The following is a 22,555-nucleotide window of genomic DNA, read 5'->3' as shown; positions in this document are numbered from 1 at the left end:
AAGGAGGGCTTTGCACCTTTTAAAAAAAAATCTTTTTCTTTTGCACAATTCTCACATAGATTTGAGTTCAGTACAGATGAGAACAGATGAAGGAGAAAGAAATTTTTTTAGGTCAAATTTTCTTTTACCTGTGTTCCCCCCTTCCCTCAGTTCTCTCTTAGATGCTGTCCTCAAAGTGTATCACGCATTTGAAACAATGTAATAAATTACTAAATGCTCAATGCCTTGTAACTTTAAACTCTTCCAAAACAAAGATGGGAGTGGCACAAAGTTGTTGAGCTAATACAACGATCCTCTGTCTGCCTTCAACATGAAATAATCGAATTTAAGACCGTACACAGACTTCACTGGGCCAAAGTCAGATTATTTAATTAACAGAAATTTACTGTGACTTTAAGACTACATGTGATCGTTGTAAACTGTCTTTGCTTGTACCCAAATTTAAAACATTTCTGATGTCAAGATTTTTTGCTATTACAGCAATATTTGGGGTAAACCCTCCAAATGTGAACCTGAACAGAATCCAAGCTGACATTACTGCCTTTTGTCGACTTGTGCCAAGAAGGCCCATCCTACACAAATGGAAGGACTCCTGAAAACTCCTTTTCTGAAGGATCAACCTAACTGCTTTTGAAACCTGACAGACATCTGTCTTTTGTGTCAGACACAGAAGCAAAAGATCTGAGATCAATAAGCTGTTCTCTCCTTTTCATAGTTTTTGATTCTCTTGTGTAACTGGTCTGGATGTATATAAATCCGCACATTTATATATGTTCTTTCACATATATATATATATTAAAGTTCAGGATGTTCTGATTATCTGCAAAAAAAGCAGCAGTCAGTAAGTGGAAATTTGGTTCATAACTAGATGAGTGTCTTCCACTACTTTCTACTCTACATTTAATGGATTCATTTGGGAAATGATTAGTGATTAATCTGTAAAGAACACAATCATTAGTTGCTTGTTTTTAACTGAATGCATATTTATAATCTAATATACAGTACACATAACAGTCACAGTGACCATTACTCTGCCTGGGGCACTTTTTTAAAGTAGTAATACATTGTCCTGAATATAATAACTTCCTTTGATATTTTCACTGCATGACGTTCCCCACATGTCAGTAAGTCTCTGAGTACTTCCTCCCCACTTTAAATAACAGAGGCATCCTACTAACAAACTTATTGTTTGTCGCAAAGCGTAATTTATTTTCTGAATACATCCAAAGACAATCAAAAATCATTGATCAGCAAGTACTTTGTATACTTCAGCTGAAACTATAATATTCTATATTTTTAAAAACCCAGCCTACTCCTGAAGGACGTTGTGCACCTCATATGTCACATCCATATTTCTAAGCCCAATGATGATGACGCAACCCATTCAATCTGCTGTTGCTGTGCCACAGACCGTGACAGGGCAGAAAATGGGATGTGTGGGTGCATAGCAACTGACAGGAGGAAGAGGAGTGTTGGACGATGTGTGGGTGGTGGAGGCGTTGAAATTCCTCCCTCATTATCCTCTCTCTCTCACCTCATGTTTCAGAAAGCAAAAAAAAGCCAAGCATGTGCCCAGGAAGCTCCCCGCCACCGCTGACCGCATCACCGTCACTCGTTGTGTTTTGGTGGCGGGTGACTGTGGAGGTTAATATTTTAGTACGTGTGAAAGCAGGCGGACAGGACCTGATAATGCCCTGAGTGATGTAATGCACTGTTTCTGTGCTCAGTGTGAAAGGGGTGAGGCGGTACATATGGTGCGTGTTTGCATGTGTGTGTGGTTACTGAGAACCTTCACAGACATATGTGTGTGTGTGTGTGGTTACACAAAGGGGATTGGGTGTTTGATTACCCAATGTTTGACTTATCCCCTTACTATAATTTGCAACGCCGGCTCCCATTACAACGGCGCCTCAACCTGAACAACCTGTGCTTTTTCATATTCCAACAGTGCCACATACAGACAGGCAAACATGAGAGTGTAGTTCCATGTAATTCTGACCTATGAAGAACTTACTCCTCACTTCTATGTGTTGCCAATATCCATTGCGATGTTTTCATCCATTTAGTATGAAAAAAGAATTCCCACAACTATCACTGACAATAAGTCACTGATGCCGGAATGAGCCTCAGGGAATTTATAACTGAAGCCAAAGAGAGACAACAAAAAACAACAACATCCATTTTGTTTTCTCTATTTACATTTCTACTTTGAAAATTTTTGCCTTGATCATAAACATACATGGCCTGGATATATTTTCTGGATTTTGGATCATTACAACCCATCTACAGATTAGGACAAAATTATCAGCCCCCTGTGAAAACTTTTGATTTAACAGGACGGCTGATAATTTTGTGTCCAGTACCCAGAACAACTGCCAAGACACGAGTGAATGACTTAGCCAAGTTGGGAACTTTAGTGTCAAAGACAATAATTACAAGAACCCCAGAGGAATGGACTGTGAGGCTACAGACCAAGAAAAGCTCCATTTCTACAAAAGAGAGACCTTCAAGCCACACTGAGCTATGCTAAATACAACCTGGAGAAAGATTACATTTACTGGAAGTTCATCCTTTAGTCAGATGAGATGAAACTAGAGCGACAACAAAGACACTGCTTATATTTAGAGAAAGAAGATTGAGGCGTACAACCAATAGAACAGTAAAGCATGGTGGTGGGAGTATTATGCTGTGAGGGTGCTTCAGTATGTCTGGAACTGAGAATCTCGTCAAGGTGCAAGGAATAATGAAGAAAGAAGGATATTTGTAGATTTTGAAAGAAAACTGCAGTCAGCAGGTTGTCGCTTTATCTTCCAACGACATGTTACTGATTGGACTCCCCAAAGCCCTGATTTGAATCCCATCAAAAAGTCTGTGGCCTGGCCTGAACTGAACTGAACGGAAGGCCAAGGTCCAAGCCACACGACCATCAAATCTGGAGGAGCTTGAGATCTGCCAAAGAAGAGTGAGCTGTGATTGGTCAGGAGACAAGTGTTGGACTTATTGAAAACTACAACAAATGACTGCAAGCTGCTAGTTTTGCTTTTTTGTTAAATAATCATGTTTCTTCAAGTAAAGAGCTGTATGGTTGAGGTCATTCACTTCAGTTCACTTCTTATGAATTAAGGTTGCCAGTCTGTCAACAAAACCAACAGAAAGACAACCATTCACACTCACTTTCCTACCTGTGGCCAGTTTTGAACACCAGTTAATCTGACTTGGGTGGAGCAATGGCCGGTGAAGCCAGAGTATTTGGAGAGAACCCATGCAGGGAGAATGTGCAACCTCCACACAGAAAGCCGTCAGCCAGCTGGTGGATTCAAATACAGGACTTTCTTGCTGCAAGGCAAATGTGTTAACCATTAATGTGTCTGCAGTAATTTATCTTTGGCAGGCATTAGTGACAACAAGCATGACACTGATTAAGTCAGAAACAACATAAATAGTATGAAATGGAAAAGCTGGAGTAGAGGTAGGGTTGCAAAGCAGCTTGCAGAGGCTGCGGCAGCTGTAATTAGGCTTAACCTTAGCCCTCAAAGGGTTAAAGCAGCTTAAACCTCTGAGGGCTTAGTCATCAGCCTAACCCTACCATAACCCTGTAAAAATGTGAATAGTTTCTGATGTGTGTCAGACTGTTTTCTAAATTCCATCATTGCCAAGATTTGGGAAAGGAATTTCACAAAAACATTAACTACATGTTCTGAATTCCCAGGGTTAGGTTTAGGAGTATCACTGATGACTTTGAACAACGTGTAGCATGTTTACCTTTACAACCTTATTTAGTTGTTAAAACATAAAGTTTAGTACCTAAAATTTTTATGTCCTTGTTCTTTAGTTTAATCATTTGGCAAGGCAGACACAACATGGTATCATTAACAAAATGACTGCCAAATGTCAGCTTTTTCTTGTAAAGGTAATACCGTTTCATCAATATATTTGTGAGCAGAGCTCTGGCCAGCATGTGTTTTTCAACCATATCTTGGCTAAGTTCAAACCAAATTGCAAACACACACTAACACATGCAAGTACATAAAAAAACATCTGTGTTCTCACAACTTCTCTCCCCTAAAGCACCAATTTTCCAGTTAACTCAATTGTTTTAGCTTTGCGCTTTAACCACTGCTGCCAAACTGTACACACACACACACACACACACACACACACACACACATGTGCATACCACCTCTCCTGTGGTTTTACACATCTTCACTGTGACCCATGATGAAAACACAAAAGGCTGGTTATGTGATGTACCATGTCCTTTAATTGAGGAATGAGCAGTGTGTGTGTTTGTGTCCATGAGGTAAGGGTATGTGTCTATGCTGAGGTGTCACTGCTGTTTGAGGGCAAGCTGAATGCATCCTGCAGGAAGGCAGAGTAGTTGATGTTCACGGCTGCTCGGCCACCATCAAACCCCACATCGACTTCAAACTGGAAACAGGAACAGGAACACACACGTCACTTTGAGCAGATTCAAATACTTAGTGTTGTAAATAATTGATAATTCTGGTGTCCAGCTTTATTTTACTATTTCTTTCTCTCCTCTGTGACTGTTTGTGCTTCTCTGTGATAAAGCTCTCCTTTATTGTTCTTTTATTTGCTTGACTCTGCACTATGACTTGACTATGCACTTTTGCACAAATGAAACATTTCAGAGTGTAGCAAAAGGGCTATTTAAAATAGCACTGCTTTTTCAAACGTTAACAAAACTGAGGGCTGTCTTTTACCTCCATTATACTGATTAAACCCTAGGAAACAAAGGAAAATCCTGCTTACAAAAGTGCCATTTAGCACTTTCCACTTTTTTTTTAAATTGTTTCCAAGATAAAGTAAAATGAACAGAACAAAAGAATGATAACAGCAGAGGCAATAAGAAAATCAGCAATGCTAAACAGCGAGTTGGAATGTAGCAAATACCAAAAAGGCACCCAAGGAGAAGTTAGTTTGTCTGGACCTGCCAACGTGACATTCCTGTTGTTCTTGACACCTTAAAAAATGTTAAAAAGGTGCAGTGGCCATTTTTGGTCTCTTCGAGGGTTTACCTTGGAGCTTTTTTAGGACGGCAGAGTAGTTGAGCAGAGACTGAGCAATGAGTTTGGGCTTAGAAGCCGGCGAGGAAAAAAGCAGCTGGAAACCATGGCAGAGGAAAATGGAGAATAAATTAAGCACAGTGTCAGTATACACATACACACATACACACACACACACACACACACCGTGAGCACATACACAGATTCCTTCACTCTTGTTCTATTCACGCAAGTCTGGTGAATATCTCTCCTGCTCACCTGTTTCTGCTTAGATTTGGCTGTAGCGTAGCATGCCGAATTTGTATTACACAGGAAAGATACAAGTAAAAGAGAGAAGAAGAGAAGAGCTACTTCTTTTTGACCACCTCTGTATGTATGTCTCTCTCAAGACATTTGCCTCACACACACACACACACACACACACACACACACACACACACACACACACACACACACACACACACACAGATTGTCTTCTTATCTGATGACTGTTCCTTTCCGCTCACTTGATTCTGCCTTTGGCTCACTCATCCACTGAGTGATTGCAGGTTAGAGGAGAACGTAAACTCATTTTCAGTTACCCCTATTTAAAAAAATCTGTGCACATGCTGTGAAATCACTTACTGTCTCTCACTGAATTGACTCTTTCTTCTTGCTTTATTTGCTTTATAGTTACTGCTTTTTCTCACCTTTAAGGTGTCTTCAGGCATCACGGGTGGAGCAGGGTGCTCTAACCAGTTAATACCAGCAAGGAAGGCATAGTAGTCAATCTCATCTCCATCTGCAAACCTGAATAAAAGATGCCATCCACTTGAGAAACAGTTTTTTATGTGCTTCATGGTCACAGTCGCTGGAGCTTATTGAACCATTTTGCAAACTAAAATTTAAGAATTGCTTCCTTTTCAAAAATAAGTCACAGATGGAATTACACATTAATTATCAGACCCCTGCAATTTTTGCTTATTCTTCCAGTTCCAGCTGCCCCAAAGGTGCTACAATAATCATGTACTTTCTGTTTGTCTGTGGCTTCTGGAAAATCCAGTCTGAGTCAGAATCTCTGTGGCTTTCATACATTTTTTGTTGAAAGGTGAAATATTTTCAGTTTGCATGGATGCATATTGGACTGTATTCACAGCACCTGGGCCAAGTTTAACCCATATTTCTGCACTGTATCTGCACTACTTCAAAACTTTTCTTCGCAACTTGTAACCACAACTGTAAAGCCAAGTATGATTTTCTTTTTAATGTGGAATAAAAATAAACAATATAGATTTCAGAGAAAACAGAAACTACCAACTATATTCTGGGCTGACAAAAGCAGCCAAAATATGTAGAAATTGTCTTTAAGATTTTTAAAATGTAGTTTTCTCAACCATCAGGAGATGTTAGTGCAGATCGTGATTGGGATGTCTACTTGATGTCTTATATTTCTTACCCAGTCAAATACCCCCAACACAAATAATAACAAATGAAACAAATAAAAACTAAACTGAGTCTAAACACTGAAACTAAAAAAATCAAGCTGAAACAAAAAAATCAAACGCACACTGGAAACCAACTGAAAATAGAAACCAAAATTTCAAGTTCAATTAAAAAAAACAACTCTGGTCAGAACACACCTTTAAATATTTATAAGATATGTCCCTGAAAAGATTGTAACAAGGCACCATTTCTTAATTTTTGTGGTTTTCAGTTCGGTAGAGATTTTTTTTTGTATGACAAGAACAATCCTGGGCACAGACTGCGGGCTGCACTTCACCTCGGTGAAAATAAATCTTTCTGAAAAGCCTTCTGAAAATGTTCTGACATTTTTGAGGGGACCTTGAACTGCTCTACTCTAAACTGATTTGTGGGCTCTTACTTGCTGAGAAGACCTTCGAGCAGGCTGTTGGGCACGGGAAGGTGGAAAGCTTTACAAATGGTCCTTATCGCTTTTGTGGAGAGACGTTGTGTCCTAAAGAAAAAAAAAAACAAGCGCACAACATATCCAACATATGGTAGAGCCAAAAGCTGCAGCTACAGTTCAGACTCGCATTGGCTGTGAGCCTGCTGTTTGTAGAGACATTTGAGAAAGGCTCAAAGAAAAAAAACAAAACAAAACATGTTGGTTAGAGGCCAGTACATTACATCAGAGACAATGTGCCATCAGCAGCAACATGAGCTGGCCTTTGTTGTTAGTTTAACATAAAGTACATGTAATTCCCATAGGACTGGCATAAATTCAGTGCTAGTGGAAAACGTTTTAAAGTGATATCGTATTTGGACAATGTGTGTAAAACAGAGGATGTCTGTCCTGCAAGAACACTCATTCTCCACAGTAATGACTGCGAGTCCAGAGGCGCCGTTCTTGTCATGCCTTCCTTATTACAGGGACGCTGATGAACAAGTTGATGCCTATCAAGGGTGTCTACACTTGTGTCACATAAACAAATCAGCAAAAGTGGGTTAAAGGTCCTATCAAATGGATGAACAGTGTGTGCGCATTAAATATGTGATTTTATGCACAAAAACAAAATGAAGGTGACAGACAATGAGAAACACACATAATAGACTCAGGAGACTGTGTGTGTGTGTGTGTGTGTGTGTGTGTGTGTGTGCGTGCGTGCGTGCGCACTGGGCTAAACAGGTCTTAAGGATCCATCTGGTTCCCATGCTCCGCTATCGCATTGCTGGAACTAATCGTTGCTCTGAGGTATGGGGGCCACAGGCTGCACGATTGATGCCTTGTTGTGACGCTATCTGCCTGTGTGTTTTTCTGTGTGTGTCTGTGTTTATGTTGCAATAGTATTTTGCCTTACTTGTGTCTATCGTGATCCGTGAATGCTCTGGCCATTTTAGGGAATTCTTCAAAGGCCTTCTTCTTGAGGAAGTCCTGGGCCACAGCCAGCATCAAGCCCACGTCCACCTGGGTCTGCTCGCGCTCTGAGAAACACCGGCCCAGCACCAGCACCTCGTGCTCAGACAGATTGCAGTCCAGTCCCAGCAGCAGGCTCCTATGTGGGGAGAAAATAATACACAAAAACTGATGACAAATGAACTAACCCACATCTCACAATCCTTTAAGGTTGTTTTCACACCTACAGTTCACTTACTCTGGTCCAAATCAGCTCATGAGTCTGTAAACTTGAAGATTTGGTTTCTGGTTACCAGATAAAACTCGAAGGGGAACTCCAAGTGAACCAAAATGTGTCGCTACAAAATAAGTGAGAACGTGTAGTATGCTTATTGGTCAGATGTGTCTGGAGCAACAAAAGTAAATAGAGGAAAGAGGTTGAGGTTATGTTCTCGCTGAGTGGATAACATGGAGAACTTACATTCAATTTATAGCTGGCCCATACTAACTGTTTTATTCTCCATTTTCCATAAAACGAAGAGAGTTCGACTTAGAATTTGATTTAAACTGACTAAACCCTGCAGATGTGAAAACACCCTTAATATACTGTGCACAGGATTTCTCTTTGCTTTCATGTGTCACTTATTATATTTACATCCCTAGAATTGGACAGGAACAAATTAGTCTCCAGTAAATCACTATTTAAACTCCACATATGTAGTGATTAACTGTCCTTTTCATCACTTTATGGTTGGGAACTAGAACCCTTCTCTCGGTCTCGTCCAAGTTACCACACTCTGCTAACAGGAGGTGCTGGCAGTAATTTCACCTTGGAGAACTGAATACATTGATCACGTACTTCAACACTTGCGGGCTAGAGATTAAACTGCAAGTGTTTTTGCTTCATTACTGTACCTTATCGACTCAAAAGGGATGAAGCCAGTGTTGCTGGGGTCACTGAGAGTCAGAAACTTCCTGATCTCACACTGTTTCTCCTCCGGAAGGGACCTTAGTTTGCTAATGATGATGCCCATGTTGGCTCTGGGAAACTTTAAAGGGTAACACAGAAAACATGCTTAATGGCACTTAAGGAAAAGCGGACTGTTTCATGCCCCCGAGACAAAAAACTAAAACCAGCTTGTGCTGATTTCTTATTTTTCCTCCTTACCTCCTCAGCATGCTGCTCCATGTACTTGAATGTGTATTCATCAGCATCCAGAAGCTGGAAGTTGATGCTGTTAAGGCAGAGGGTAGCTCCCACATACAGATCCTGAGCTGTAAAGTACTGAGACAGCTGACTCTTAAACAGCTCCTGGCCTGGCTTCTTTACACGACCACGCTCCAGAAACTTACCACCAAGAACACCTACAACATGGGACAGAGTGTAGAAAGAAAGCATCGGTAATACTTAACTACATGTATCCGAACCATGAGGGTCATCGATTTGTATCTCAGGTCCTACGAGTGTCTCTGTTGCAAATGAGGACGGAAAGTTTTTACCTGAGTTCTTCTGTGGGCGTTCAAACACACTGATGGTGTCATTGGAGAGGTAGAAGGAGATGATGAAGACCCGCTCTCTGTCAACTGGATCAGCTGTAATCATCTTAGCTTGGAAATTCAGCACTTTACTGTCCAAGCCATACCTGTGGAGACAGGCTCACAGTAGAGTTCGGGGCTAGCACTAACACACATAGAGTGAGAGATAGAGTAGAGATAAAAACCTTTCACTAATTTGATTGTGACTGTGACTTAAACTCATCGAACCTGTCTTTCTCCATAAATTTCTGGAAGTCTTTCCGTGGTGGCTTGGGCAGGAGGCGCTGGCAGAAGCTCAGCGAGTCCTCCTCTGAGCCAAAGCCGTTGTAGGGGGGCACAGGTCTCGGGGGCTTAGGGGCTGGCGGAGCTTTGTACTGCAACGGGGTGAAGTCCTCTAAGAGGAAGCGGAAGAAAGAAGAGACAAAACATTTAAAAGAAGAAAATAAACCCAGGAGGAGAGCTTAAATGATCACAACAAAACAGGTAATCTATCCCTGAGCTGACCCCTGACTACTCAGAGCAAGAAGGGACACTTCCATCACAGTGACCTGTCAGCGGGGCCTCTGTCTTGTTTCCTACTGTGACTAATGCAGCAAGCCCCCAAAACCTGCCCAGGGTGGCAGTGAGCAAGGATACACTATAAGGTTTTTCCGTGCTGAGGAGTAAGTGCCTTTAACTTTAACTGGAGGCCCAGGTGTCTTTTGTCAGTTCATCAGTGGTGTTGAACACTTTCTGTTTTTCTAATAAGCGTCAAGCAATAAGCGCTCTCTATAGACAGAAAGATTTCATTATCCAAGCAAATCTATCCTGTACCATTGGATTCAGGAATCACCTCCACAAGAAAGACGGCTTTGGCAGATGCTTGCTCTTACTGCCCCCAAGTGTTCAGATTAATGCAATGCAAGACACGAGTGAAAATCCCCAGGAAAAAATATGTCACTGTAAGCATTTTCTTACATCAGTTATTCCATAGGTGTATACTTAATGCAATTAAAATTTTTTTCAGTTGACAATCCTGTCCAAAGAAACAATGCAAACATTTTTAGCAATACTGAAATAAAGAAATCAACAGCACTTCATTAGTGTTTACCGTACCTATGCCATATTTGGCGCGGTAGTAGTGTTTGGTGAAGTCATCACAGTCCGCGAGGATTACTCTCCTGCCCCACACATTCACTCCCCCACCTATGATTAAATCACAGTCCTTGTAGAATTCCTCGTGGACAGCTCCGGTCTGCAGGTGAGAATAGAGATAATGACATGAGTAAACAAAACAAAAACTTATATAGAATCTTACTTGTTGAATTGAATTACTTAAACACACATGAATTGGATGGTTATATCTATTAAGGGCCTGGTGCTGAGTGGATACAGGGAGTGGGACATGATGATCGAAGAATCCTGAATTAAAATCCACAGCAGAAATTATGTCAGCAAAAATGGTGGAATAAGATTAACGCTCTGTGGAAGCATTTTAAAACCTTATTTTGGGTCAAACTCAGGAAACCTTTTATTTCTGATTAGACTGATGGTTGCATACAGGCAAAACTGAAAATTGATGGAATTATTATTTAATACAGAAAAGTGTGGTCAAACATAATCTGTGTTTGATTAGCAACAGCTTCTTTTTCAGCATGACACTGCCAATGCAGTAAAAGCATATCTGAATAGAGAAACACACAATGGAACATTATCAGTCATGGACTGGCCTCAGCAGAATCATTTTAGCAGTGTGGCATCATCTTCACAGAGAACAGAACAAAAAGCAGCCAACATCCAAAGAAGAACTTTGAAAGTCTTTGAGAGCTATTCCTAAAGGATAGTTAAAGAAATTAGAAGAAAACCCACCTAAGAGAGTTCAGACTGTGAAGTATAAAGGTGGTCATACTTTGACTTTCAAGGTCTTGTACAACCTCTGTTTTTGCCTTATATATTGTATTTCCACATATGTACACACATGTTTCAATAAATTGCCCCTATTTCCCAATATGGAGGAAATGAGGAGTGACACAAGAGGTTTGCACAGTATTGTATTAACTGAAAAAGGAAGCGGCCTTCCCCTAGACTGGATTACTGGATTGTAATTTGACGCATATTTTATCCTCTAACTCTAATCAAGTGTCTTAATAGCTCGTTTTAGGTTTAACCTCTGAGATTCACGAAAATCTCGCTAACTGCCTAGCCTCTCGGTGACCTCTCAAATAACATCCCGTTAGCATGTGTGTAGTGTGAGCGTGGCTGAGACAGGACATACTTTGAGGCTGTCCAGTATGTAGCGGTTTCCCATAGTACTGGAGGTGAGCACGTTGAGCACCGTGCGGTCTGTTATCTCTCCAGGCTGCTTGACTTTGGCTGGAACATGCTGCAAAAGGGAAACAAGTGCGGACAGGAAAAATACAGAAACTGTTAAACAAAAATTATTCTTTATAAGTAAATACCATTCTGCATGCACACAACTGGTAAGAGAAATAAAAAGACGGATAAAAGACTGAAAGAGAGAGGGAGAAGCAGATCAACAAAATAAGACTGAAGAAGGAAACGAGATCTGTCGTTAAGGACACGGTGATTTCCCACTGGATGGCAAAGTCCGCTCAACCTTTAAGGCTGACATTTAATAAAAAGGCATCGGAGCAAACAACGTTACTGGACTGAAAACACATAGTTATACACTGACATGATTGATGCCTGGATATCCTTCAGGATGAATTAAGCTTGGTCAGTCAGTAACTGGAGGAGAAAGCCTACATGCTTGGGGGAAACTGGGTGCTAAAGCAGTCCTGTCAGAGTGAATGAGGTCTCCGTGAAAGCAGGAAGATGAAAAGAAGCAACACAACCAGAAAGAGGGACACTGCAAGCCTTTAGGTTAGCAATAACCATCTTTAAATGTTAACAAAAACAAAGAAATAGCAAAACTTCAAGCTCAAAAAAGCCCTTATTTATCCTTTTGTATAACCCTGCCTGTGCTTTTTTTCCTTACTCTCTCATTTCTCGACAGCTGTTATCGCGCTCTTATCACGCTGCCTTACCTACCTTAGGTAGTCTGCAGCGACGAAGAAATTTGTTCACTTTGTCTCTGCCAGAATTTGGGGGGATCACCTCCCGGATCTCTATGGTGTCATCAACCAGGAAGTAGTGCAGTATGAGCTCCCGCAAGTCAACATAAATGCTCTGTGAGTCATCCCAGAAGCAGTAGAAGCGCAGGACTTTGCGGTCATGGTCCAAGAACTGCTTCAGCGTATCATGTCTCTCATATGGCCGAAGTGGCTGCATACTCTTTTTGAGCTGAGAGCGTGAAACAAATAGATTATTCGCTATAACTTTCTTTAAAAAAAATAAATAAAGGAGGATTAAAATATATTTCGACAGAGTTATATAAGTTAAAATAAAATACAAACAACAAAAAATGTATTTCGGATGCCCACCTGTTCCCGGAGGCTGCTGTAGGGGTCCTCAGGTACAGTTTTAGGGTTATTTACGTGCACCCCAAGTTTTGTCAGAAAGTTCCTTGTGAAAGAGTCACAGTCAGTCACAGTGAATGTGCGACAGTACAGCTTCATCTGCTGGTTGATGTTGAAATGGAACAGGTTGTAGAACTGGCCTTCATTTGGAGGAGGCAGTGGAATACGGTGGCGACGAATGAGTGTTCCTATGACAGGGATCACCAACACAGAATTGGTAACAAATGGGTCTGGAAACTCTCATCATATTGCAGATTTTTGGGCCACTTGGGAAAAAGCAGAAGATGAACAAAAATCCAAACCCAATCCCAAAAGAGTTGGGATGCTGTATAGAATGTAAATTAAAACAGAATGCAATCACTGACAAACTCATAAACCCATATTTGTCTGGAGAAATGTCTTTTTGCAAGAGACAAAGCTGAAAATCAATGCTGGATGCCCATGATCATCGCCACCCCGAAGGCATCTAATACAGGCATGGTTTTATCATGGAAATCACTGCATCAGCTCAGGAACACTTCCAGAAATCACTGTTCACTGTCCACAAATGGTTGGCAGAAACGGTTAAAGCTCAATCATGCAGAGAAGAAGCCGTTTGTGAACAACGCCACCATCTTCTCTGAGCAAACACTCATTTAAAATTTAGAGAGGCAAAGTAGACTGCATCTGTAGTCAGACGAATTAAAATGCAATATTTGATTTTTTATTTCTTCACAGTGTCCTTGGGACTAAAGATGAGAGGAACCATACAGGTTGATCAGCCTCACTTCAGAAACCTGTGTCTCTGATGATATGAGGGTGCATTAGTGACTATGGAATTGGCAGTGTGTACATCTGGAAAGGTGCAATCAGTGCTGAAATGCATATACAGGTTTTAGAGCAACATATGCACCCATCCAGATGATGTCTTCAGGGAAGGCCTTGTATACTTGCAAAACACTGCTAAACCAAATACTGCCTCTATAACAACTTTCACTGGTAGAATTCTATAACAGCTTTTCTTCTGTCTTCTCTTCTTCTTCATCTTCCTCCCATCAAATTCAAAAGTGACCTTATTTTTTTCTTAAAAATGTTACAAGTTTTTATTATGAGTAAAATGTGAGTTTATCAGATTTGCAACTCATTTTATTCTGTTTCCATTTACATTTTGCATAGTGTCTCATTGTTTATTTATTTATTGAGGCTGTAATTGAATTTAAGCAATATTCTCAAGATATTTCCTGTTATATCACAGACACCTTGGGGAATGCCACTGTTCTTGTACTCCGGCTCCACAACCTGTATGGTATCGTCTTCCAGGAAGAAGTAGATCTTACACTTTCTGATTCTGTACGTCTCAGACTGAGCCTCAGGTACAGTCTCCTGGAAGTATGCATCAAAACACAGAACCTAGAAGAACAAAGTGATATTTTGTGGCTAAAATTACTCAAATGACAAATGCGAAATGATGACAGGCTTTAAAAAATAACAGGCTTTAATTTTTTTTTTTACTTGAATGAGTAACACAAGCTATTGGAAGCTTTAAACCTTAATAACAGACATAAAAAAAAATAACATAAAGCTATACCATGTCTGTCTGAGTGGAGAATTAAAATCAGTTTCTATTATTCACCTGTTTGTCAAAGGTTACCCATGGTGGTAAACCGGTACCACTTCCTATGGGATAGACGGAGTACTTTGGTTTAATCTCCTGACCAACTAAATGTTCTCCTCCAATGCCTGGCTTCTCAGACCCAACCAGCATAGGGACTCCACTGGAATAGTCAAAATGTTGGGATTTGTGGAATCTCTCCTTCCCCAGCTGTGGTACAGAAAGGAGAAAGTATATCTGAGCACTTTCTATTAAAAACATGTTAAATAGACTGGTTCTTATATGCCTGAGTACTCAAAGCGCTTTCTAAACAGCATACATCACTCACCCACTCGAACAACTACTTTTATCTGAGCTTAAGTGCTCTCTAGCTAACAGGCGACCTGGGGTTAGTTTCTAGCTAAGGAAGTCGCCTGCTAACGAAACTCAGTAATTTGCGAGAAACATACGAAGTGTCGTAAACTTACTCTTTCATTGCGGGAGTTCCCTGGCAGAAACGGTAACGCCATGGTGGTAATACTTATAACTGTTGGATTACTTTCTCCATAAAACTCAGCGGCCCTGAAGTTCCAACGGTATGTTATTGGTCTGTTACCATGGAAACGTCTTTTGGGGACACGTCTCTTAGCAACAAAAAGAACCAATGAAATATTTTTATTTTCATAACAATATTCAAATTATTGCTGTTCATCGTATATTTTGATGCTAACATAGCCAATTAAATAAAAAAGAATTTATAAACACATTATTTTTCCTACAAGTTAAAAAGTGCAACAGAGCGTAAACTGTGTACTTATGTACTATTTATATATTAAAGTTTACAAATAGTATCAGAGTTGGCATAATATAACCACCACTACTAAGGTAATTAAGTAATTATCCCTGTAAATAATACCTTGCTGTTTAGAGTTTACTGTACATTCTGATGATTTGGTAATAATTCTTGCTTGAACTTTTACGCCATCTAAAAGCCCTCTGAGTCTACCTAAAAAATTATAATTTAATGTATGCCACACACATCCTGCAAAAATTAAACTTGGACTTAAGAATACATTATAACACATCCTGTTTCCTTATAAACTGTAAACTATTATGCTTGTAGGGCATACAAAAATAAATGGCCAGAGTAGCAGCTCATTTTTGTTTCTAATTATATGTGCAAACTAAAATATTTTACAAAATCCAAGTGAAAGTAAACCAAAGCATGGATGAATGTATACTAACAGACTTCAAAGGCATCCGAGACTAGGTTTCTTCATCCGTACAGTTAAATAAACTGCACTGTAAATTGAATTAGACACAATTAAACATATTTCTTTATTTTTATTTACTTACATAATAGTCAGACCACAGCCTTCAGTACCCAAAGCAATGCTAAACATAATAGATCATAAAAAACAGAGACCGCAAAGACTGGTGTAACCCAGTTTTTACTTTGAAGATGATTGATTATAATGTGTTGAACCAAAATATAAAAATTAACAGTGGCACTGATGGAATACCCTAAAGACATGCATCCCCTGCCAGGTGTAGGTGAACTGAAATCTATTTGCCCCAACTGTGCACAACCACAATGGGAAATCTTTCCTTCTGGAACACTGTCCCGTTTTTTTAATAAATACATAATAACAGAAACATTCTGCTGGGTTTCCTTTTTTGATTTAATTTACATGATATGTATTATTATTTGGCGTTAAAACTGGAGTGTTTCAAGATGGCCATTCTGGGCTAATAAATAAGTCCCATGTCTATATCAACAATACTTGCAAGTATGGTGTTATAAACAGAGGGGTTTGCAATGCAGCTTAAGTAAAAACACAGAGCTCCAAGCTAAACTGGTATCTGTTGGTCACTTGCTGTTAAAACACTTGAGAACTTTTCAGCAAAGACTTATAATTATCCCCTATAGCTTTTTATAACATCAGAAACATAACACAAAAAAACCCCAATAACTCTTCTCATTCGGTAGGTCCTAAGATGCCAGGCCGAGCAGGAATCCTCCGATGAAGCCACTTGTGACGACAATGTTTTTCTTCACAAACTCTCTGGACTGAAAGACACAAACCATATTTCATATGACACAGTCGCTTTTTTGTTGTAATGGGAGGGTGAAAATGATCTCACAGTCAACCAGACAACTCACAAAAAAATTACCTTCTCAACAAATGTGTTGAGCTCAGGGACTGCCTGATCTGTTCCCTTCTTTAACTGCTTCTTAGCTTTGTTGACATCCTTCTCTACTCGCTTCCAGTCCACTTGGATATAGCCACTGTTGTTAGCTACCTGAAGAAAGACAGATTCATGAAAACAATGTCAATGTGTTGAAAAGCTTAACCTGCACATATTTATGCAGGGCGATGCAATAATACCTGTAAAAGCAGAAGACCTCCCCCCACTGCGGTAGCAGCAACTTTTCCAACCTTCTGGAAGAGGTAACCTGCACACCTAAGGCAAATTGAAAAGAGAGCATAGTAGCTGATCTAACAATAATAATAACACGTTAGCCTAACAATGACCATTGTAAGGTGGCCATTCACTGTCATAAGGTTTGCATGATGTGAAAGGTTCCACTGATAAAATGTAACTAAGACACTGTTTGCAAGATACCTTAACTGCAGAGTTATAAAGTTGGGAGTGTGAAATTTGTTTTCTTAAGTGATGGCAAAATACAATTTTGTCTCTCTGCTACAGTAACACGTGAACAGCAAGATGAGCATGCACTATATGTAATACAATACTGTACAAAACATTTTGAGCTACTCCTCATTTCTTTATATTTTGCTTCCAAAGAGCCAGGCCTCCTGGTCATTTTTTAAAGCGGCCTTGAGCAGTAGCTCTCCAGCCCTTCTGATGCTCTTTTAATGTTTTTCTTTGGACGTTCCTTTCCAAGTTCTGAGGTATGCAAAATGACACAAGAACTGGATTGTAAATCACTTGTCAAAAGTAATAAATTCATGGCTAGAGTGGCTAGAGATTTTTGCACAGTACAGAAATAAAGACATCCGTGTCCAATCAGCCAACAGAAGATATACTGTAAACAAGATGAGACACAGAGCAATTTATAACCATCTAAATCTTGAGATTTTCTCATTTTGCGTTGGGGTGTTTCTCAGCCATTCATATTTACTACGCTAAAGGCAGCATAATTTTAATGAGAATATTTACCATCCACTCACTCCACCTATTGCAATCTGTGTGGCCACAGAGTATTTTTCAGCTATGGGGCCGGAATTCTTTCCGAAAAGGCGGTTCCACCATCGCTGACGTTTAGCGTATTCTGTCAGATCCACGACCTTGTCGTAAATCTCATCTTCCACTTGTGTACATACAAGGAAAAATAAAAGACAGCTAGCATGAAATAACAATGAATGCAGCAGCGAGAAGCCTTACAAGCACAGTTATATTAATGCTACAAAATCAACACACGATTCTGGACGCTATTATCCATTACTCAACGATCAATTGTAGTAGTTTCCTGCTTTTTTACTTAAGATTTATCATGACAGAGGCAGATACCAATAGTTTCATTACGGGCTCCATTACAACTTACTAAAATTCATGGGCCTAACAATAACTTAGCATGACTACATAACTAAAGCTAACAGGTGAAAAGTTAATGTTAGCTGTAAATGGTGCGGCCCAGGACAGAGTCAGCGCTACAGAGGAAACGGGAAAACATCTTCAAGGCTTCTTAGCAGCAACGCGAACGTTACTAAATGCACCCACGGTGTCGAGACCGTCCTGGATCCGAATAACATGCAATAACTTTACAGGCCTCCTTACCCTTGCTATTCGCCATTTTGGAGTGCACTGGTCTGTCCTCAGCTGCTTTCACGTCCGGCGTCATTTGCATAAATTTGACGGTAAAAAACGAAACTGAGACATGGGCAGGCCTACATATACTGCAATGTTATACGTTATGTAGTAGTAGTCGTAGTAATAATAATAATAATAATAATACTACATGTTTTTGTTTCTTATGAAACATTTGGAGATTTTGCCAGTCTCGCAACTCCATCCAGGTTTCGCGTGACCTCCAATACACTCAGTGCACTGAAGGTTGTTAGGACACTGGTATGGGCAGCTAAAGGTGTGGTGGTTGTGACTATTTTGTTTTTTAAGAATAACTCTAAATGAGTGCATTCCAAGTGGAGATGGTTAGCCCCCTATTTTCCTAACTGATATTAGGAAAACAATTCCTGACTAATTCCTGACAATAACAGGTTTCATTTATTTAGGTTATTTTTGCACTATTAAGTTAGCAGAAGAAATCCTGTCGTGGTTTATGCACCTAATCCATGAATGAGTTTCGTAATAACCCGGTGTGCCTTGTGGTAGAAAAAGACAAAACAGACAAACAAAAGAAAGAATCGATAGTAAATATATTAAAATATTATTACTAAGTTTTATATAGCTTTTTATTTTTTATGGGGATTTGTTTATATCTTTTTTTTGGAACACCAAGGCATTGTGTTCATTCGCTAACTGACGTCCTCCTGAAGCTTAAAAAACAGATATTATAAATAACACGGCACAAAACTTCAAAAAGGGAATAGTTATAGTTTTCTGGACTGTTTCAGTTTAGTTTACTTTCTATGGTTCATTTCACAGTTTCTTAAGTCGTTCATTTTTTAAATTCATGTTTATTTGTGTTATTTGGAGGAAAATGAGTTCCCAGTTTCTTGAGCTAATATCTATCTATCTATCTATCAGTCAAAAAGTACATGTGCGACGTTGCAACAAATACCCTTGGCACATATGACAGTTATTTTAACCAATACGTTACCTACAAAAACAGTTACGTAATCATAATATAGCCTGAAGAACCAATCGCAGGACGTGAGGCGGGACTTGGAAACAGATTTGATGTGTACGTGCGCGTGTTCGTTCGCGTGTTCGCAACACGTCAACAGGAGACCACCACGTGACCGCGGATGCCGCGTGCTGATTGGGCACAATGAGCAGAGGGCGTGTCGAAGGTGGCGGCATGCGTTTGCCTGTGTGACACAATTACAACAACTTTGAGCCGATGGTTGGGGAAGTTTGCGATATTATAAAATAACACTCAGTCCTAAAACCCAACATTACATCAACTTCATGCATAAATTGGCACTGGAATACACGTTGAGTTTGATGTACAATGAGGAGTGTGGAAGATAACTTGAAGGGATCATTTCCTTGAGGATTTGGCAAGAATTACACTACGCCCCGTTTTAATCCTGGATAGGTGTGCAACACTTTCGTTGTGACTGCATTTTGGCGGAGTTGCTCGGTGCCGTTGATTTTCCCAGTTCTTTTCCATGAAATCGTGCGGAGTGTCGCTCACCGCCGCTGCCTCTGCTGCTGCCCGGAGTCTCGGCGTTGCTGGTAATGACGAGGAGAAAATGGCGTCGGGAAAAGCGACTGAAATCGAAGAGGACTTTCCGAAGCTAACAGCGCAAGAGAAAGAGAGCTTGGTCGGAATTGACAGGTTAGACGCTCTATTGTGTGAATAGTTTAATTCGCTTAGTTTTTTTGCAATTAATAAATTTTCTTCGCGCAGTTGGAAACAACAATTGCCCCCCCTCCCCTCCAAGTAATACGGAACCGCCTGTGTTGTCTGTCCTCTACTTGCAGTTCACTGTTTGGATTTCATAGGCTTCAAGAAGATGGCGCCAGAACGAAGGCCTTGCTGTTAAAGGTATGCCACAGAATAGGATCACAGTTGCCGCTCTCCGTTATCTCCACAGACGAGCGCATATCCCATATGAGATACGTGGTACAGACCTCCCAACGCCACTCTTGGTATAAGGCTAGCAGCGACATACACAAACCATAATTTCCCCAACTTTGAAGCTGAACCTGCGGGCTGAATGTACAAACCAGCCCTCAGTTTTACATCATTGCATTCGCAAGACAACACGTACAGTGCCAGGTACACAGCGAGCCAACTCCAGTGTATTTCTGCTATGTTTATTACTATGTTTAGTATTAAACATGCCCAAACTAGCCGACAGGGCTACAGTACGATTGCAGGGAGATGGGAATCTCCACCCTGCTCAAATCGGTGGTGTCATCGGTAGTTGAGAGTAGGTACCATGTACATAGCGTTTTATGGAGTGTTGAAAACATACTTGGCGTAGCAAAAATATTGCTTTTAACAAAACTCACAATAAGTGGAAGGCACGTGTATGGGTGAAAAAACGTATTACAGTGGTTATTACTAGTTAAGTATTGCTAGATAGTCAAGCACACGTCGTAAACTGCAGGACTAACAAATTTAATACTTTGCTACCAAGCCAACTTGGTGTTTCGTATCTAAAAGCATTACAGCGAGCCTGATAATACGGTAAACGCCGACTTTCTTGACTTTTACCGAGAGGCGTTAACAGAAATATCAGTGTCGCACTATGTCGTCCGTCCCCTCCTCAGTAACGGCAGGTAGAGTTTGGTTTGTGCGTCAGCTCACTCTGTTAGCATGTAGCAGCTAACTGTCCAGTGGTTACCCACCCCCTACCCCCTTCCTGCTCTCACTTTTAGCTATTACGGCATAACCTGGAGAACACTAAGAATGAAAAACACAATGTTGGGTATTAATTTAAGCTTGCAAAAATAATGGCTGCTCAACTTGGCGCAAGATGGCGGGGACAGGGAGAAAATACCTAGCAAAGGTTTGCTAGCTGACTGGCTAACTAGCAGCGGTGGCTAGGCTAACCACCATTCGCATAAAAGATACAACGACGGTGGCGTTCAGTGTTTTAGAACAAAGGTGCACGATTAAAGTGCAAAGAAGGGTTTACAGTTGATTGCACGGTGTCTGTTGCAAACACAACCCTGCTCATTCAGTCAATGTTACTACAGGTGAGCTGCCTGTGCTGGATGTGTCTTCAACATGTGGCTTCTGGGTTTCTTGTTGAAGCGGTTTCTTGGGACGTTGTTTTGTCAGGGTCTACTTTCAGATTAGGGCCAAGCCATTACACTCATTTTTTGCACATTTGTGGTGTTGCTGTCCTTCATACTCTGCTGGATAGCTGGACAACCTGACCGTTCAACACCGTAACGTTAAACTTACAACGTCTGGTTGTTGAGTCTTTCTTGGCGATGGTGTTTTAGATTGTATCCCATTAAATACAGTTGTGTCTTACAAAATGAGTCTGCGCTTTACCTAATTCTTCTTATATTCTTTCCGCATCCTACCATTTTAAAATTTGGTGTGACTAATTCTTTGCACGATGCTCTGTTCAGTGAATGGTGAATATTAAAAACAAGTAGATTTGTCGTCGTAGAGTATATAATTTGCTTAAATGGTTTCAAAAGTGGTCCTTGCTGATTGACACCGTCTCTACAGACTTCACTGCTGCACCAAAAGCAGAATTCGTGAGCAGAACAACAATAGTTTCAATGTGCATGGATTTTTAACCAGTTTCTGATACATCACAGCCCTTTTTATGTTAGCGTAGTTGTATGTGCAGTGACGAATCATGCGGGAATGTTTTTCTTCTAGACCGCTAGATAAGGTGCATGGTGCACAAGAAAAAAAAAATTCTTTTTTCATGAGGTCTTGTAATAACGAAGAGTTACTGAGTCAGTTATCTGAAAAAGTACTTTGCCAGAATCTCTGAAAAACATGCCTCTGCTGTAAACAAGCAGTATACATATATGGAAGGTTGCCTTTTTTGCAGAGCAGTAGAACTGATCACAGATAAACACTATGCAGGTTTTCAGGATCAGTGCAGCTAGTTAATTATATCTGTCTAAAAACAGTGCAGCAACATTGTGCACGCAACATAGCCGTACAGTGACTTGGATATCATTGTTTTGCAAAGTACACCTGTCAGGAAAAAAAAGTGTCTATGCTAGACCGACGTGCATGGGATTCAGAAGGATGGAGTGCTGCTCACGAGTTCTGCAAAACAAGAACCAAAACCAAAAATAAGGAACCATTCTGTGTTGGCTGTTGCTACCAGGCTGATTTCCAGTTCTTCCACTAACATTATCCACTACTACCTCTTTTCCACCAACATAGTGCTGGTGTGTAGCCAGTTCTGCCTTGGTTCCCATTAGATCTCTAGACTCAATTTGAGCGTTTTAAGAACTAGTTATTGGGTAGCTCTGCTTGCAGACATTGGGT

The 22,555-nt window shown here is 40.4% G+C and overlaps 3 protein-coding genes across 9 annotated transcripts in view; 1 reads left to right on the top strand and 2 right to left on the bottom strand.

Annotated features, from left to right (window-relative positions):
* Positions 1–1,026: 1,026 nt before the first annotated feature.
* On the bottom strand, positions 1,027–15,638 carry efhc2 (EF-hand domain (C-terminal) containing 2). 5 transcript variants are annotated; one of them, XM_084908857.1, is made up of 15 exons: positions 14,913–15,638; positions 14,467–14,655; positions 14,093–14,243; positions 12,819–13,042; positions 12,427–12,678; positions 11,651–11,758; positions 10,492–10,630; positions 9,625–9,790; positions 9,361–9,503; positions 9,029–9,225; positions 8,776–8,909; positions 7,826–8,020; positions 6,889–6,981; positions 5,717–5,816; positions 1,029–4,428 (listed from the first exon to the last, which is right to left on the bottom strand). In XM_084908857.1, the coding sequence occupies exons 1-15, from the start codon at positions 14,952–14,954 to the stop codon at positions 4,315–4,317; spliced, it is 2,247 nt and encodes a 748-aa protein (XP_084764983.1). In that variant the 5' UTR covers positions 14,955–15,638; the 3' UTR covers positions 1,029–4,314. The 5 variants fall into 5 exon arrangements, with proteins under 5 accessions (XP_084764982.1, XP_084764983.1, XP_084764981.1 ...); XM_084908855.1 differs by having other exon boundaries at positions 4,314–5,124; XM_084908858.1 differs by lacking the exon at positions 14,913–15,638 and adding an exon at positions 5,040–5,124 and having other exon boundaries at positions 4,340–4,428; positions 14,467–14,906.
* A 110-nt stretch (positions 15,639–15,748) lies between these two features.
* Positions 15,749–18,337, bottom strand: fundc1 (FUN14 domain containing 1). The gene is made up of 5 exons (XM_084908859.1): positions 18,229–18,337; positions 17,611–17,761; positions 16,815–16,890; positions 16,600–16,728; positions 15,749–16,495 (listed from the first exon to the last, which is right to left on the bottom strand). The coding sequence occupies exons 1-5, from the start codon at positions 18,296–18,298 to the stop codon at positions 16,418–16,420; spliced, it is 504 nt and encodes a 167-aa protein (XP_084764985.1). The 5' UTR covers positions 18,299–18,337; the 3' UTR covers positions 15,749–16,417.
* A 1,094-nt stretch (positions 18,338–19,431) lies between these two features.
* The window catches only part of kdm6a (lysine (K)-specific demethylase 6A), a 44,863-nt gene continuing 41,739 nt past the window's right edge, over positions 19,432–22,555 (top strand). For all 3 annotated transcript variants that reach the window (XM_084908853.1, XM_084908852.1, XM_084908851.1), the window contains exons 1-2: positions 19,432–19,915; positions 20,062–20,125. In XM_084908853.1, coding sequence (XP_084764979.1) covers positions 19,746–19,915; positions 20,062–20,125 — 234 coding nt within the window. In that variant the 5' untranslated portion in view covers positions 19,432–19,745. The remainder of the gene's footprint in view (positions 19,916–20,061; positions 20,126–22,555) is intronic.

The sequence above is a fragment of the Perissodus microlepis genome, chromosome 16 (genome assembly GCF_051167445.1).
Source record: "Perissodus microlepis isolate ML-2025 ecotype Zambia chromosome 16, ASM5116744v1, whole genome shotgun sequence".
Lineage (NCBI taxonomy): Eukaryota > Metazoa > Chordata > Actinopteri > Cichliformes > Cichlidae > Perissodus > Perissodus microlepis.
The sequence above is the reverse complement of the archived record's forward strand: the minus strand, read 5'-3'. Positions and strand labels throughout refer to the sequence as shown.